The 15,279-nt window shown below is 33.7% G+C and overlaps 3 protein-coding genes across 4 annotated transcripts; 2 read left to right on the top strand and 1 right to left on the bottom strand.

Annotated features, from left to right (window-relative positions):
* The first annotated feature begins 4,431 nt into the window (after nt 1-4,431).
* Nucleotides 4,432-7,438, top strand: nAChRbeta2 (nicotinic acetylcholine receptor beta2). Its single transcript, XM_017905138.1, has 12 exons — nt 4,432-4,560; nt 4,733-4,890; nt 4,967-5,011; nt 5,103-5,212; nt 5,309-5,489; nt 5,629-5,785; nt 5,879-6,006; nt 6,086-6,261; nt 6,330-6,482; nt 6,549-6,661; nt 6,968-7,080; nt 7,212-7,438. The coding sequence occupies exons 1-12, from the start codon at nt 4,509-4,511 to the stop codon at nt 7,419-7,421; spliced, it is 1,596 nt and encodes a 531-aa protein (XP_017760627.1). The 5' UTR covers nt 4,432-4,508; the 3' UTR covers nt 7,422-7,438.
* A 714-nt stretch (nt 7,439-8,152) lies between these two features.
* Nucleotides 8,153-11,808, bottom strand: Su(var)2-10 (E3 SUMO-protein ligase Su(var)2-10). 2 transcript variants are annotated; one of them, XM_017905119.1, is made up of 9 exons: nt 11,444-11,808; nt 10,533-10,699; nt 10,177-10,275; nt 9,907-10,051; nt 9,525-9,815; nt 9,312-9,413; nt 8,956-9,196; nt 8,468-8,884; nt 8,153-8,361 (listed from the first exon to the last, which is right to left on the bottom strand). In XM_017905119.1, the coding sequence occupies exons 1-9, from the start codon at nt 11,465-11,467 to the stop codon at nt 8,153-8,155; spliced, it is 1,695 nt and encodes a 564-aa protein (XP_017760608.1). In that variant the 5' UTR covers nt 11,468-11,808. The 2 variants fall into 2 exon arrangements, with proteins under 2 accessions (XP_017760608.1, XP_017760615.1); XM_017905126.1 differs by lacking the exon at nt 11,444-11,808 and adding an exon at nt 11,122-11,189.
* A 1,625-nt stretch (nt 11,809-13,433) lies between these two features.
* Nucleotides 13,434-15,245, top strand: PolI (DNA polymerase iota). The gene has a single exon (XM_017905108.1). The coding sequence runs from the start codon at nt 13,476-13,478 to the stop codon at nt 15,171-15,173; it is 1,698 nt and encodes a 565-aa protein (XP_017760597.1). The 5' UTR covers nt 13,434-13,475; the 3' UTR covers nt 15,174-15,245.
* Nucleotides 15,246-15,279: the final 34 nt, after the last annotated feature.

Here is a 15,279-nt window from a genome sequence, read left to right as displayed (position 1 = left end):
AAATAAATTATTCCGACGTGCTACCCCCGTGGCTTTCGTCCTATCGTTGCATGTGGGAATACTCGCGTGACCTGCTGCGAGTATCAACCCGAAAATTCCCCACGCATTCTTACTCCTCGCCAATCGCCTAACCGATCGTCCCTTGTCAACTCACGTTCATGATCATGGCAATAACGCGGTGTCCAGGCTAGTTTGCGTCGTTTGCGAGTCGAAAGACTCGATCGATGAACCTATCTATTCCATATATAGAGAGAACAGCTCTGTCTTTTCCATTCGATCTGCAACGAAAGATCGATAAGAGGGTCTGTTTCGAGTGATAAAGAAGCAAAATGGCGGATTCGAGGAGGGAAAATTCGATTAATCATCGGGAACCTCCGCGAGGACGGATTACTCCGAAAGGAGGGACCAAGACACTAATTTCCAGCTGAGACGGCAGGGAAACAGGTGCGGATATCGTACGTCCGCAGTTAAATGCAGCAACCGTAAGACAATAATCGGGAGGATAATTATATTAATAACGGATGGAGGTCAAACGCGAGCGGCTGGCATGTGCTGGCGTGCATACGATAGTAAATACATCCAGGGTGCGTACGTGCGGAATACATATGCACGAGGCTGTGTCGTGCTTGGTACGTAACTCACCAGGATATTGGATACTCTGTTATCATAGTAAACCTCCATCCCTCACTGAAGCCGGTGACGACGTAATTATCTCTAGTAATTAAAGTACACACCTACTTTGCTCGATATTGGCTCTTTAGAGCCTGCCACGGACGAAGTGCGCGGAATTATGGAAATCATAAGCAAGCAACGACGTTTAGCCAACGTTGCACGGGAACGATCCTGACCACAGATAACGGGCTATCCCCGTTCTCGGCTGAGATTACGCAACTTTCAAGAAAACAAATGTGAAAAGTAGATTACAAGTTGCCGAGATGATCCCGTTTCATATTCAAGCGCGAAACGTAGGATGAATCCTCTAGTGGTCAAGCGCAGAGCAACTCGTAGCAAATTGAATGTTCTGATAATGCAGTTTGATCAAGGAGACAATGGAAATTGTTCGAAGCGATGAATTACGTAAATGAACGTGTTTAGGACGCTACGTGAAGCTAAACGAATCGAACATGTCGGAGATGAAGGTACTCGAAAGAGATGAAACATCAAGATCAGTCGATAAAGACACGAATTCGGACGGATACCCTTTTTTCCTTAAATGATACAGTTTCGTTTTCAGCACATTTTCATCGAACTTTCAATATCTTCCTCCTTTTCCCCCTGAGTCGTATTCAATTTTAACGATATCCACGATGTACCTGCAAAATATGTTAACGTAGATATTAAAATCTGTCAGTCGATATTTCGATCAGTTTAAATGGAACACGTTCATAAGACTTTTTGCTTTCGAATGGCTCTGCGAATCGCATAGATTGCGATCGATGTGGGACAGCAAACAGGGAAGGCAGTTACTCACGTTATACGATGAAAGCATTTGGCACCTGAAGCCTTGCATTTGCAGATTTGTCTGCGTCTTCTCTAGACATTCGCCATTCTCCTTTCTGGAAAATTGTAATGCGCCGTCTTCTTGCGGACCACCGGCTTTTAAGGGATTTATCGAGCTCCACATTAAATGGCACTGATCTTAGTAAATCCAGATGGAATTCCCGTGTTTCCGCCACTTGGCGTGGCTTCCAGGATTTGGCGGCAACCGTCGTACCCCTACGCCAAAAATCGATTTATTCGCATTAATCGCCGGCTTGCGGAGTGCACGACATATTTCCATATTAGGATTAAGTGCTCCATCCCTGCGGGACGGACAAAAACGCGATGAGAAATGTCCACGATAACAACGAGCTATCGGTTGTAACACCAACGTCGCGACGCTTTCTCGTTTCACGCGAAACGCGCAGTAATAAATAAAACGCTGTTTCAACCCTGTAAACGCTATAATCCGTGGAACAACCATGAGCGTGGTATCAGTGATTTTACGTTTGTTGGACAAACACGAAGGATTTCCGATAGCTGACTACCAGTTTTACCGTCATAATCTAAACTCCTAAGTAGCTCGTATATCGCTCGAAATGTCAACATTTAATCGACCAAGAGTAACCCAGCGTACGTGCATATAAAATTATAGCCGACTGCAGTATTAAAGGTGAAAGTTTAAACATAGTTATCACGCAGATTTATGTAATGCTAGCATATTACCAACCGTAAACACTGTATGTCCAAAGTTTGCGTTCAGTTCAGTCGGTTCGCCACTCAAAGTCGCTTTGTGAGAACAAAGGATTAGGACTGTGTGCACAGCTATTACAGTTACAAGTCCCAAAGCTAATGAAAACAAAATTGTAATTGGCCCAGCAACAATTATACATTCCATGTAAAATAACCTCCTCCACTTTCCCATAGTTTCCCAACCGCGAAGACATCGCTAATGATTTCGTACTTAAGGAAAACGATGCAGTTAACAACTCTAATATTGTCCCTGCAAATTGTCCTACTTGCGTTTCAAAAGGCTGCTATATGTATATATGACGACTTGTTCCTAGAAATGTTCCATTTGTCCGGAAGACGACAGAACACTTATAGGAAATTGACTATTTCAAATTTCCCTCATCGAACGGTGCCAAATATCGCGGGATCGCTGCACGTTACATAAAACTCGGAATCTCCTGGAAATCTATCGATTTCAGGGATGTCGTTACTCAAAGACTGTCTTCTGGCGCGATACAGGATGACCGAATAAAAAGCCGTGATAGAATGACCAGCAGGTTCGGTGGACTGGCGCATCTCGCGCTTACGTTTCTTCCAGTAGAATAGAAGGGTGGAGAATAGACACAGTGGAGGAGTAGTAAGTGGGCTAGTAAGTCTCACGATAACAGTTATAAATGACCCTCTCGAAGCACGGCGCCGTGCCACCCAACCCTCAGCTATGCGCCAGACACTGGCTCCTTCGTAACCTAACACATGCCCGAACGATATAGTCGTAAAAGGTACTAAACAAACATACGCTAAGTGGCCTCGTCGCCGCGTGTGCGCGACCATACTACGGCTGTTTACGTATCCTTGATCGATAATCGCACGTAGGAAGTTGTGCGGTCGCGAATCGATTCTTTCCAACATGGCTGTTACACCACGGATGCCACGTTTGAGGAGAGCATACATCTCGATTTCCAGAGTAATTTTTCCTGCAACGTGCCCCGGGGTACTTTACACTTCCGCAGTTACTGCTTTGACATAATTACGATGTTTTCTAAACACGCGACCATTATCTGAAACATAAATGCACCCTTTTACTGTGATCGATGCTGCGCGGTAAGATTTTCAGGTTAAGAAACGCTGTATTGTACGAATCAAGATTAATAAGATTCTAGAAACGTTGAATCTACTGTTACAGGGGCGAATCTATTTACTGCTTTACGTATCGTGTATTTTTCTTGATTTCGTGTCAATGATTTGCTTTCTTTTTACTTGTGTCCGATTAAAACGTTAATTTTGCAAAAATATTTTTTAAAAACAGTGTTAAATGTTATTTTAAAAGGATGAAATCCCCACGATTAAAGTAAGCGTAAACAGGTCAGTTAAGTTTGCTAAAACAAGCTACAAAAAAGTTCTTTGTATTTTTATTAAATTTTTTATCTGACAAAAAGGTACGTATACCGATAAAATGTGTAAGGAAGAACATACTTTTTAAAAACTCGCAGTTAAAAGAGTTAAAACGTAAAATTCTACGGAGAACATTTTTAAACGTTCATTAGAATATCATTATCATAACTATAGTAATCAAAAATATGTATAAAATACGTAACTTCATCATAAAGAATTACTGAATATAATCTTTCCAGAGGTCTGCAGGGGCGCATCCAAAGCGCGACGTTCACGAAAACTAGTACAGAGAGCGCTACCTGACGAACGAGTTTTGTAAAATGTCGGTAACATTTATTTTAATAGTCTGTAAAAAATTATTTGCGTTCAAGCATTCAAACAAGTATTATTTGCTGTTTAACTATGATATAAAAGTAAAAATAATGTAATACGTCTTTTCAATTACCTTTTAGAACACGCCGGAACGAATTCCCATGGGTTAAACTGCGAAAGTCAAGAGAGGTAAATTTCTTTTTTAAGAAAAACATTTACAACTGATTCGATACTGATAATACTATTATATGCATGATTTGAAAAAGCAGTGCGCGCGTCGTTAACACTCATGCGCATGGGCGTGAATCGGTAACAGACGAAATACATTGGAGTGTAAGTCGGAACAAGTGTCATGGCGCTAACTTCGGATATCGATTTTGTTCCAGTGGGATGCAGAACGCTCGTATTCTACTGATTACATTTCCCACTTGTCACCAATGAGAAAAATATTTAACGTGATATCGAATCTCTTTATATTTATTAACATTAAGTTAAAAGGTGTCGTATATGGTGTTGACAAGTGAACATATTTTTACTGGGAGTGGTCACTGCCATCTCGATCTTATACAAATTTGTAAATAATTACCCTTAAAATGCGTATATCAACGTTCGGTGTTCTCCTTAACATTCTTCATATTACATATGGTAAGTTTTTTATTTTTTCGTATCGTCAGTGTTTAAAAGTGATTTGAGTTCTTTAATCGCTTTATCGTAATTCGTGTTTTGTTTTGTCGCCTAATTCGAGTATAGTAAACTGCATTATCTTCTTGTATGAAAAATATAAATTGTGACAAATGAAAATTTATATTTTGTTTAGGCGCTATAGAGATAAAAATTTACGAAGCAAATCCCGACACAAGAAGACTGTACGATGACTTATTGTCAAATTATAACAGACTCATACGCCCTGTCATCAACAATACCGAAACTTTAACAGTTTGGCTAGGCTTAAAGCTATCGCAATTAATCGAAATGGTATGAAATTATAAAATTGATCTCTTTTCTAATAAGCAAATTATCGATATTAATAGATCTTTTCTCAAATTTACAGAATTTAAAGAATCAAGTGATGACGACCAACGTTTGGGTAGAACAGGTAAAAACGGGCATAAAGTTACTTCTACAATCATAGTTATCATTAAACAAAATAAGCGTATTTTATTCAATATTAATTTGCGCATTTACAGAAATGGTTCGATTATAAACTACGATGGGATCCAGAAGAATACGGTGGCGTAGAAATGCTATACGTGCCTTCCGAAAATATTTGGTTACCAGATATTGTCCTGTATAATAAGTAAATTTTAATTTATATTATAATTTATCCACAAATTTTATTTAAAAAGTAGACATAAATAACATTTCAGACATGTCAATTAAATAATGTTTACAGTGCCGATGGCAACTACGAAGTAACACTTATGACAAAAGCGACGTTAAAGTATACCGGTGAGGTATCTTGGAAACCGCCCGCGATTTATAAATCATCCTGTGAGATAAACGTGGAATACTTTCCATTTGACGAACAGTCGTGTGTTATGAAATTTGGCTCATGGACATATAACGGCGCTCAGGTTATAACTCAAAAATATTGTTAATTAATAAACAACTTCGTAATGAACATTAAGTAGACGCAAATTAGTTTGAAAGTACAAATAAATCACGATAATATTGTTTACCGAAAATATGCTTTGTAAAGACTTTTACTGATAGGTGGATCTAAAACATATGAAACAAGAACCTGGTAGCAATTTGGTTGCAATAGGAATAGATTTAAGCGATTTCTACTTATCGGTAGAATGGGACATTTTAGAAGTACCAGCATCAAGAAATGAAGAGTATTACCCATGTTGCACAGAACCCTATTCTGGTAAGCAATTGATTATACATTATCAACTGCATATTAGCAATGGTATAAAATATAAACGCATAAGTTAAAAGCATTTTAATATAATTCACACAGATATCACATTTAACATTACAATGCGAAGAAAGACCTTATTCTATACAGTCAACTTAATAATTCCTTGCGTGGGTATAACGTTCCTTACGGTACTTGTATTTTACCTACCAAGTGATTCGGGTGAAAAAGTAAGCTTTATGAAAAATATTAAACAACAAAACAAGTATTTATTGGGTAAATTTTTTGTAAAAATTGTCGTTTTTACAGGTATCATTATGTTCTTCCATTCTTCTCTCTTTGACAGTGTTCTTTTTATTATTAGCTGAAATCATACCACCAACATCACTGGCTATTCCACTTTTAGGAAAATACTTACTATTTACTATGATCTTAGTCACTTTGTCGATATGGACTACTGTATGCGTTTTAAATGTTCATTTTCGGTAATTTATATTCCATACTATCGTAATAGTGCTTATAAAGTACTTCAAATTATATCTCTTTTATATAGGTCTCCATCTACTCATAATATGTCACCATGGGTTAGACAAGTATTTTTAAACTGGATGCCGCGGATTCTAATGATGCGTCGAACACCGTATTCAACTCCAGAATACGACGATACATATATGGATAGCGGATATACTAATGAAATAGATTTTAGGTAATTATTTTACTGTTTATCAAATTTTCAAATATTCAAAAGTGAATATTACAATTTTTTGTATAGCGTTAGCGATTATCCCCTGGAATTGAAAGGAAGTCCAGACGGATTTGAAAGTGTCACCTCTCAGTATAAAAATATACGAGAAGACGATGCCCGACATATACCACACGCATCGGGTAAATATTTCACATTACTGTACAACATATAATATAGTTCGTACAAAATTTTATTTATCAAATTTATTGCGACAATGCATTGATATTTATATAATGCCTTATAAATGAAATTACGAGTATACCATATTTCTTCATTTGCGAAATACACGACGTACAGAAAATTACACAACAGCAATGGAAACAAATAAATATGTATTAGAATTAATAATCTTATACTTCCAGAATGCATATGATGTGACAGGCATTATAAAATAATGTCATGTAATACTTTCTCAAATATATGCTAACAATGAAATATCATTACAGTTACTGACAGCGAAAATACAATGCCGAGACACTTATCGCCGGATGTCATATCAGCTCTAAAGGGTGTACGTTTTATTGCTCAACATATAAAAAATGCAGATAAAGATAATGAAGTAAGTTAAGCAACATAGTTTTTAAATACTTTTACGTTTTACTTTTGATACCTTTTCCAACATTAATTCCTTCAGTCTAGTCTTTCAAAAATATGTACACATAATTTTAGCATATTTTTTAATATTCTCAGGTTATAGAAGATTGGAAATTCGTAGCTATGGTTTTAGATAGACTTTTTCTTTGGATTTTTACATTGGCATGTACTGGAGGAACACTTGGTATAATATTTCAAGCACCAAGCTTGTATGATACAAGAGAACCTGTGGATCAACAACTTTCTAGGATATCATTTCACAATTATACTTCTCCAATTACAGACGAAGTGTTACAAGAAGAATGAACTCTGAATATAAAGCACATGACTCACATATAAAAATTACGATACAAAAGTATTAAACTACTGATATTCCATTTATATCAATTTTATCTATTTTATTTCGTATGACTTCAAATTAATTTTTATAAACCCAACATCTATGGCGAATATAGTGTAAGCAGTTTTATTAACCCTGATTAACTAAAAACTTAATAAAGAAACAATTCTTGAAAAAATACTTAAGTTCAATTACATTAATAACACTACTAATGTAATAAATATATTTACATTATAGATATTTACATCTTATAGTTTACTTCTATAAATGTCAAGGTTAATAAGAAGCTTATACTACAAAACAAAGAAATGACTTTATTGTTTTGATGAAAGTACATTATGATTTTTTTATGATAATGAAAAAGTATACTAACTTGTTAGCTAAACTTAATTTGATCTTATCGATAGTAATTTACTTTTCATTTCTTTTCATCAATTAAAATAATATGATTTGTACACGTATTGATATAGCGGAATGCTAGATTATTGCAGTCAAAAAAAATATTATCTTCTTTACTTTCTTCCTGATGTTAAGTACCAAAAGTAAAAACGTCATGAGTTCTCTTAGACTTATTCTTATATAGTAACTTTTAACTCCGATAATCACAGAACAAATAAATCTTTAGTTCTTGTTCTATGGAAAATCGAACATTCGTTTAAAAATTTGGCAATCTGATAAAGCAATAAATATAAAAGTTCTATTCTAAGTCAATTATCATCAACTCTGGCGATTCACTTGTACTGCTAATAGAACTGGTTTGTGATTTTTTTGGTGAAGAAGTACCACAAGTTATCTTTTTTGTACTTTGTGTCGGTGTGGTATGTTCGTCATCGTCATCACTGTCTGATATTAAATCAATAACAACAGCTCGTTTCTTTTCCTTTGGAGGAGCAGGATTGCCTTCGTCTAAAAAATTATAAGGTTATCCATTTACATAAAAAATTGGCAACAAGAATTTTTGTTTTCAAATATTAGATGGTTCCACACATATTAGTATTAAATGAAATCTCACCGAGATCGACGGTATCCACATCGATTTTCCGATCTTGTGAATTTGTAATAACTTTTGTTTCACTCTTCTCCTTATCCTTCTCTTTTTTCAAAACCAAATTTTCCCATGAACCATCTTGTAATAATTGAATTTCATTTACATCTGGTAATAATTTCTTTGAATTCAATACTTCTTGGAAATATCCATCGATAACTAGATTATCATATAACGCTGCCTTATCACAAACTGGACAATTCCATGTAGGTTTTCTTTCATTCATTTGAAGAAACAACGACGCATCAAAACATTGTAAATGTGAACATGTTGACGCACGACATGGTGTGCACATGCGCATCTTGCCCAGTGGACAAGCTAAGGATACTCTGAGTGATGTTGTTGCTATTTCACTATCTGCATCCTCATTAAGCTTTTCTTTGACTAGGGAAGCCATGATTTCAGTAGAATTGATTTTCAACGAGGTGTAATATTCAAACTATAAAAGTACTTACTTAAACCTCTAGTGTAATCCGAATGTCGGACACCTCTACTTTTTAACCTTGATAATAATTCAGCACTTGAAAGCTTCCGAACTAGATATATCGCAATTGCATATCGTCTACCATAGTCAGATGACCATGTTACATGAATTTGATTTGCTACAGTAGGAGATAATTTAACTAAAGGACTAATATTGACAGGCCGTGGCGGCCTCTTTGGTTCTACTCCCGGTTTATTAGTAGGTATTGGATTCTAAAACAAAAAATAAAATACTTTATTTATAAGAGTAAAATGTTTAATTATAATGTTAATTAACGTAAACAAAATTTTGTTTGTAAATATGCTTCATATTTTTTTATATACTTACAGGTAATGGACATAATTTTCCATTAACTTTTACAGCAATACTTGGTGGAAAACAATCTTCTTGTTCACATGAAGTCTCTTGTAAACAAAACCGCATTTGTATCTGAAACATACAGGACATAAATTATAAAATATTCAACAATTAAAAATATAAATTTAATATTATTTTGGTAAACAAACTTTTCAAATGTATTGTGTAATTCCTTACTGATACCTGTACTGTATAATCCATTTTACTTCCTGCACGACAATCTCGCGAACTTGCAACATCTGTTGATTGTTGTGGTGTTAAATGAAACATAAATGTATTTTCTTGCAGCCTCATTGAACCCTGAGGCATTAGACTAGATGGCTTTAACAACTCTGCAAGTAGATCAAAAAATGGTAGCTTTTTAAGCCTGACATCTGGATGAATAGGATACTGACTCCTAGGTTGTATTTGTAATGGTGTTGATAAAACTTTTGGTACATATGGATATGGACTATAAGCTGCACTTGTTGTTTGCTAAAATATCAATGTTATGTAAATCAAAAGAAAAAAGAAATCCATCCAGAAATAATACAAAAATACTTTGAGCAAAACCTCGTCTACTTACTTGTGGTGTTACACTAGTATATGCTGTTGACTGATATACAGGATTAGCTCTAGGTGCTTGAGGTAGAGATGCTTGATGGGCAGGTGGTAAATCTTTTCCACTAGAAACTGAAGACTGTGACTGTTGTTGCTGACTGATAGCTTGTCTTCATATTAGTTAGAAGTAAGGAATAACATTATTAAATTTAATTTATATGCTTAATTTTATGTGTTCCCCACAATTTTATTTCTTATACATTATAGAAGGTGTTATTTTGTTTTATATGCTTACCTCGTGTAATAATTTCTGGAGTGCATGTTTTGATCTATTTGTGGCTCTGCAGAACTACCTGTTTGACCATACATTTGATGTGCAGCTAATTGATCAGCTCTAAACAAAATTTTGAAACAAAGAGTGAAACTAAGAGTTTATGTCAGTGATCCACTGATGTTTACAATACTTAAAGTATAACAATATGCCATAGTAGATATAGTAGATATAGTAGAGAAAAATACTGCACAATATTTTACTGAAATGAATAATAAAATAAAACACTCAAAGATTTGACAAATGGTAATAGAGATTTTTAATAATTACACATAATTAGCATAGATAGCTGCATTGTCTTTAATAAATCTTATACTCACTGTATTGTTTTATATAATTCACGTATTTTGAGTTGTACTGGATGGGATCGCAAACGTAACAATTCTAGTGCACGTGCTTGCAATTCGTTTTTTCTACCTGATTTATTTCTACCAGCAAAACCAAGAAGCATCTGAAGTTCAGACACCCGAAAACTCAATACCATATTCTGCAAGCATAAAATTATAGCATGTATCTATTTTATATATCACACTTATGCAAAACCTGTTAATTTAATAAATCAAAAATATATTTAGCAATCAACAATATATTAATTAAAAACAGAATCAACATTTTAATTTATGCTCAATCTATTTATTTAAATTTAATTACGTAGAAAATATTTTACATGTTACTCTATTCTAAAACAATCACATAAAATATTTTTATTAATACCCATATTGTAAATTAAACGATATTTATGCGATAATATAGCAGAATTATTTATGATTATAATCATAGATAATCATTTATCCAACAATATTTGCAAATAAATAAAATATTTTACTATTATCTATCAAAATACATAAAATTAACCAAAAACGACAAAGAGAAAAGTTTTAATTAAAAAAAAGAAAATGTTTAGGTTACCTATGATTACGTAGATATTGACGTGTTTTTTGAGCATTATTCGGCAAACGCAATATAATTGTAATCACAATATAATGAAGGAAAAATTCTATTGATTAATTTTAATATTTCACCGAAGAAAGAAAATAATTATAATAGTAACGAAGAAAAACGCGCTCAACAGTATATTAAACGTCTAGTAATATAATTCACTGACGTAAATCATAAATCGCTGATAACCCGGATATAACCACGACAAATTCACAATGCAGACCTGCCGACTTTTCTCTAAAATTTCGTTCATAATCTAACTGCACTGCACCACTTTTAATACTTCACTCACCTCTAATTCTTTGGTCTCCGCCATCTTCTTAGACGATTTTTTTTGCGAAGCCGTCTTGCCTATATTATTTCCAACTTTCAACAGAAAAATTCTCCTACCCCTTTCTTATTCGAGTTGTTATCGCAACTCGCTTCTATATTTTTCTTGCTTTTAAATACAACTATTGAATGATACTATTTTGTGGCGCGAAAATGATTTTTACATTTCAATTTTCAGATTGCTTTAAAAAATTTAACTTTTCAAAGAAAGCTTATTTCTTGTACAAATTTTTAATTCAACCGTTTGAGGTGAAATAATTATCGATATTTGACACTTCGTTCGTTCGAAATGCGAAAAAGGATTTTCCAAGATGGCTGCTTGCACTGGATTTGTAGCCTAACTTCAATTTGTGTAATTTAATAAATTAAGAATATCAAAATAATTTCTATCATAAATTAATATCGAAAAAGGCAATAAGTAAAATACTGCAGTGTCACAAAAATTGAAAATCCTAATTAACTTTGTCCCTTAAGTCTTTAGTAAGTCTACATGAGTAGGAAAATCTTTGAATACATTTACTGGTTATGTTTCATCTATTAGATTGCAAACGTTCAACTAAACCAATGGCATTCCTTTGTACTAACGTGCAATATTTTGCAGAAGTTATAAAATCATTAAAAAAAAACTTATTAAGGAAACATACACTTTTAAAAATTCAAAGTAATTTTAAATATAACAATAGACTTCTTAATTCTATTTAACAGCACGTTATAATAACGGAACGTAATCGTACACAGAAAACACAAGTGGACGATACAATATAAAACCTACAAAATTTTCTGGAGAATCTATCTTTATAGTAATTCATCTTTATTATATTCGTGATATATTTTTACTAGGTGATCTACATTATGACTGGATTATATCTAGGGGAAAAATACGTTTTATTTTAGATTTTATCTATATATGATGAATAATTCCCCTATTTTATTTTAAATTTTATTGGTCGTTAGTTCATGAAAATGAATCATTATTTATATACATGCTATCTTCTAGTGGAAAAATGTGTTTGTAACACAAAATGATGATGCGTGCATCTATCTTAAAACATTTGTATGCACCAATATTTAGAATGTAATTATAAATATATATATGAAGATATCTATGACAATTCAAAACATGGCTACCATGTGAAAAATAAATTAGTCGCAATACAGTTTGTAAACAAGTTTCTATTTAGTTTTTACGATAATTTTGTTTCGTGTTACCAACGAAACACATCAGCTGTAAAAAAATATATATTTCTTTAATGAAATTTGTAAAAAATTCAAGTGGATTTTGGAAGTGAAGTATCCGTGTTTTTAATAGTTCCAGATACAATTTAATATCTATTCGATGATCTAACGGATTTCTGGCAAATAAAAATTTACTCATATGCTAGTATTCTTCGTGGTTGTGAGACAATATACCTTTGAAATGAATACGAAATAATGGTAACCTTACTTTTTGATCTAAAGGAAGTTCTATACGATAATAAAAGAAAAACAATTTAATAAACATGTATTAGATTAATTTATTTAAGATTAGAAATAATGATTAATTGTATAATTGTAAGCCTCCTAAGTATGTATATTAAATACAGTAACCTACATTTGACTGAACAACTTAACCTATTTTTTAGATATATGTCTACATTTAAACATATCGCCAAATAAACAACTATACATAAAACAATTATCATAAAAATTTGTGCAAAAGTGTGTTAATAACAGAAAAAAAACGTTATTCTTTGTTAATGTCATGAATAAAATATGCATTTAAAAATATATTCTTAACCAAATTTGTTTTCTAAGAAGGTAATAAACTAAATTTGCTATGTGATTTTATATTGTCCATTATTCTTATTTGTAGATCATTTAGTTCTGTTATTTATAATATTAATTTGATATTTATTATTATTACAGGTTATGCTATGTTAAAATATTAAATAAGATTTTTATGTGATAAAGATTCTATGTATATTATTGTATTACATTATTTGTAAATTACCTCAATGGATTCCGTTGAATTTGATGCAATTATAAGACATCCAAGAACTATAATTCATATAGATGTTGACTGTTTTTATGCTCAAGTGGAGATGCTGAGGCATCCAGAATTAGAGAGCAAGCCATTGGGAGTACAACAAAAAAATTTAGTGGTAACAAGCAATTATTTGGCACGAGAATATGGAATTAAGAAATGTATGCCAATACAAGAAGCTTTACAGCTGTGCCCAGGGCTGGTCTTGGTAAATGGTGAAGATTTGACAAATTATCGCCACTACTCTACTAAAATACTGGAGATATTACATCAGTTTACTCCATTAGTTGAAAGGCTGGGTTTTGATGACAATTTTATGGATGTAACATCTATCGTTCAAAAATATATAAATTCTGGAAATGATTCTGAATTAAATATAAGTATTTCTATGGAAGATGAAAACCCTGTTGGTGAAATATTTGGTCCCTCGGAAGAAGAATGTCCTTGTGGCTGCCATGCTCGATTAATTATTGCTTCCAAGATTGCAGCAAAAATAAGAGAACAAATTTATAAAAACTTGCACGTCACATGCAGTGCTGGAATAGCACATAATAAGCTCCTAGCAAAACTAGTAGGATCATTGCATAAACCAAATCAACAGACACTAATATTTCCATGTAGTGCATCCATGTTGTTGTCTAGTATAGGGTCTGTATCTAAAATACCAAGTGTTGGACAGAAAACTACACAACTATTAGTGTCCAACAACATAAAAACAGTGGATGATTTGCGTAAAACGTCTTTAGAAACGTTGGAAATGAAAATTGGTATTGACTTAGCAAGAAAATTAAAAGATAATGCGGAAGGCATCGACGAAACTGTTGTAAAACCTACTGGAAAGAGGCAGTCTATAGGTTTAGAAGATGGTTTCAAGAGCGTTTCTTTAGTGGCTGAAGTAGAGTCACGATTGGGAGCACTTCTGAGAAGACTAACAGAATTAGCCATGGAAGATGGAAGAATCCCTGTTGCTATGAGATTAACAGTCAGAAAACATGATTTTAATAAACCAACTTCGGGTAAAAGAGAAACACGGCAGTGCGCTTTGCCAAAACACTTATTACCTTCATCAAAATCTGGCGTTTATGATCATGCTAAAATGTTGGCGCTAGCAATGAAACTGTTTCATCGTACTGTTAATGTTTCTAAACCATTCCATTTAACTCTTCTAGGAGTTGCTTTCACAAAATTTGAAGAGAGATCTTCGGGAAAGAATAGTATTACATCCTTCTTGCGAAAACAGGTCGCTGTTCAGTCTGTTTTAGATATAAGCTCAGAAGAGGGTGTTTCCGATGTTAATCTTGGATCGCCAATGAGCGTGAATCAAGACAGTAATGACGGCTCCGCAATGAGTACCACCTCCTCTCCAATTTCAAAATCAGTGGGTGCAAACAATCAGAACGCGGATGATGATGTATTGAATGAAATAGAACCTTTACCAAAAAAGACCAGATTAGAAGTATGGTTAAGCGGACGCAGAGAATCTCCAAGTAACGAAATGGCTGATCTTCGTCTTAGTCCTTCGTCACCAATGCAACTATCACCAAAAATCGACGCGGCGGTCCTTAAATCTCTACCTATCGACATACAAAGAGAAGTGACCCGTTCCTGGCCCACAACTAGTAAACCAAAACCGAATAATATACTTAAATATTTTATAGCCAATAAGTGACGGAGTTTTATGGCCTAGAATAGAATATAGCCATCATTCTGTACACACTTACACACCTACAATATTGGATGGCAGCACCATGTGATATTATGAATTTAAGTTACTA

The sequence above is a fragment of the Eufriesea mexicana genome, unplaced genomic scaffold (genome assembly GCF_001483705.2).
Source record: "Eufriesea mexicana isolate 0111107269 unplaced genomic scaffold, ASM148370v2 scaffold4744748392, whole genome shotgun sequence".
NCBI lineage: Eukaryota > Metazoa > Arthropoda > Insecta > Hymenoptera > Apidae > Eufriesea > Eufriesea mexicana.
Note: the sequence above shows the minus strand (reverse complement) of the source record. Positions and strands in the feature narration are given on the sequence as shown.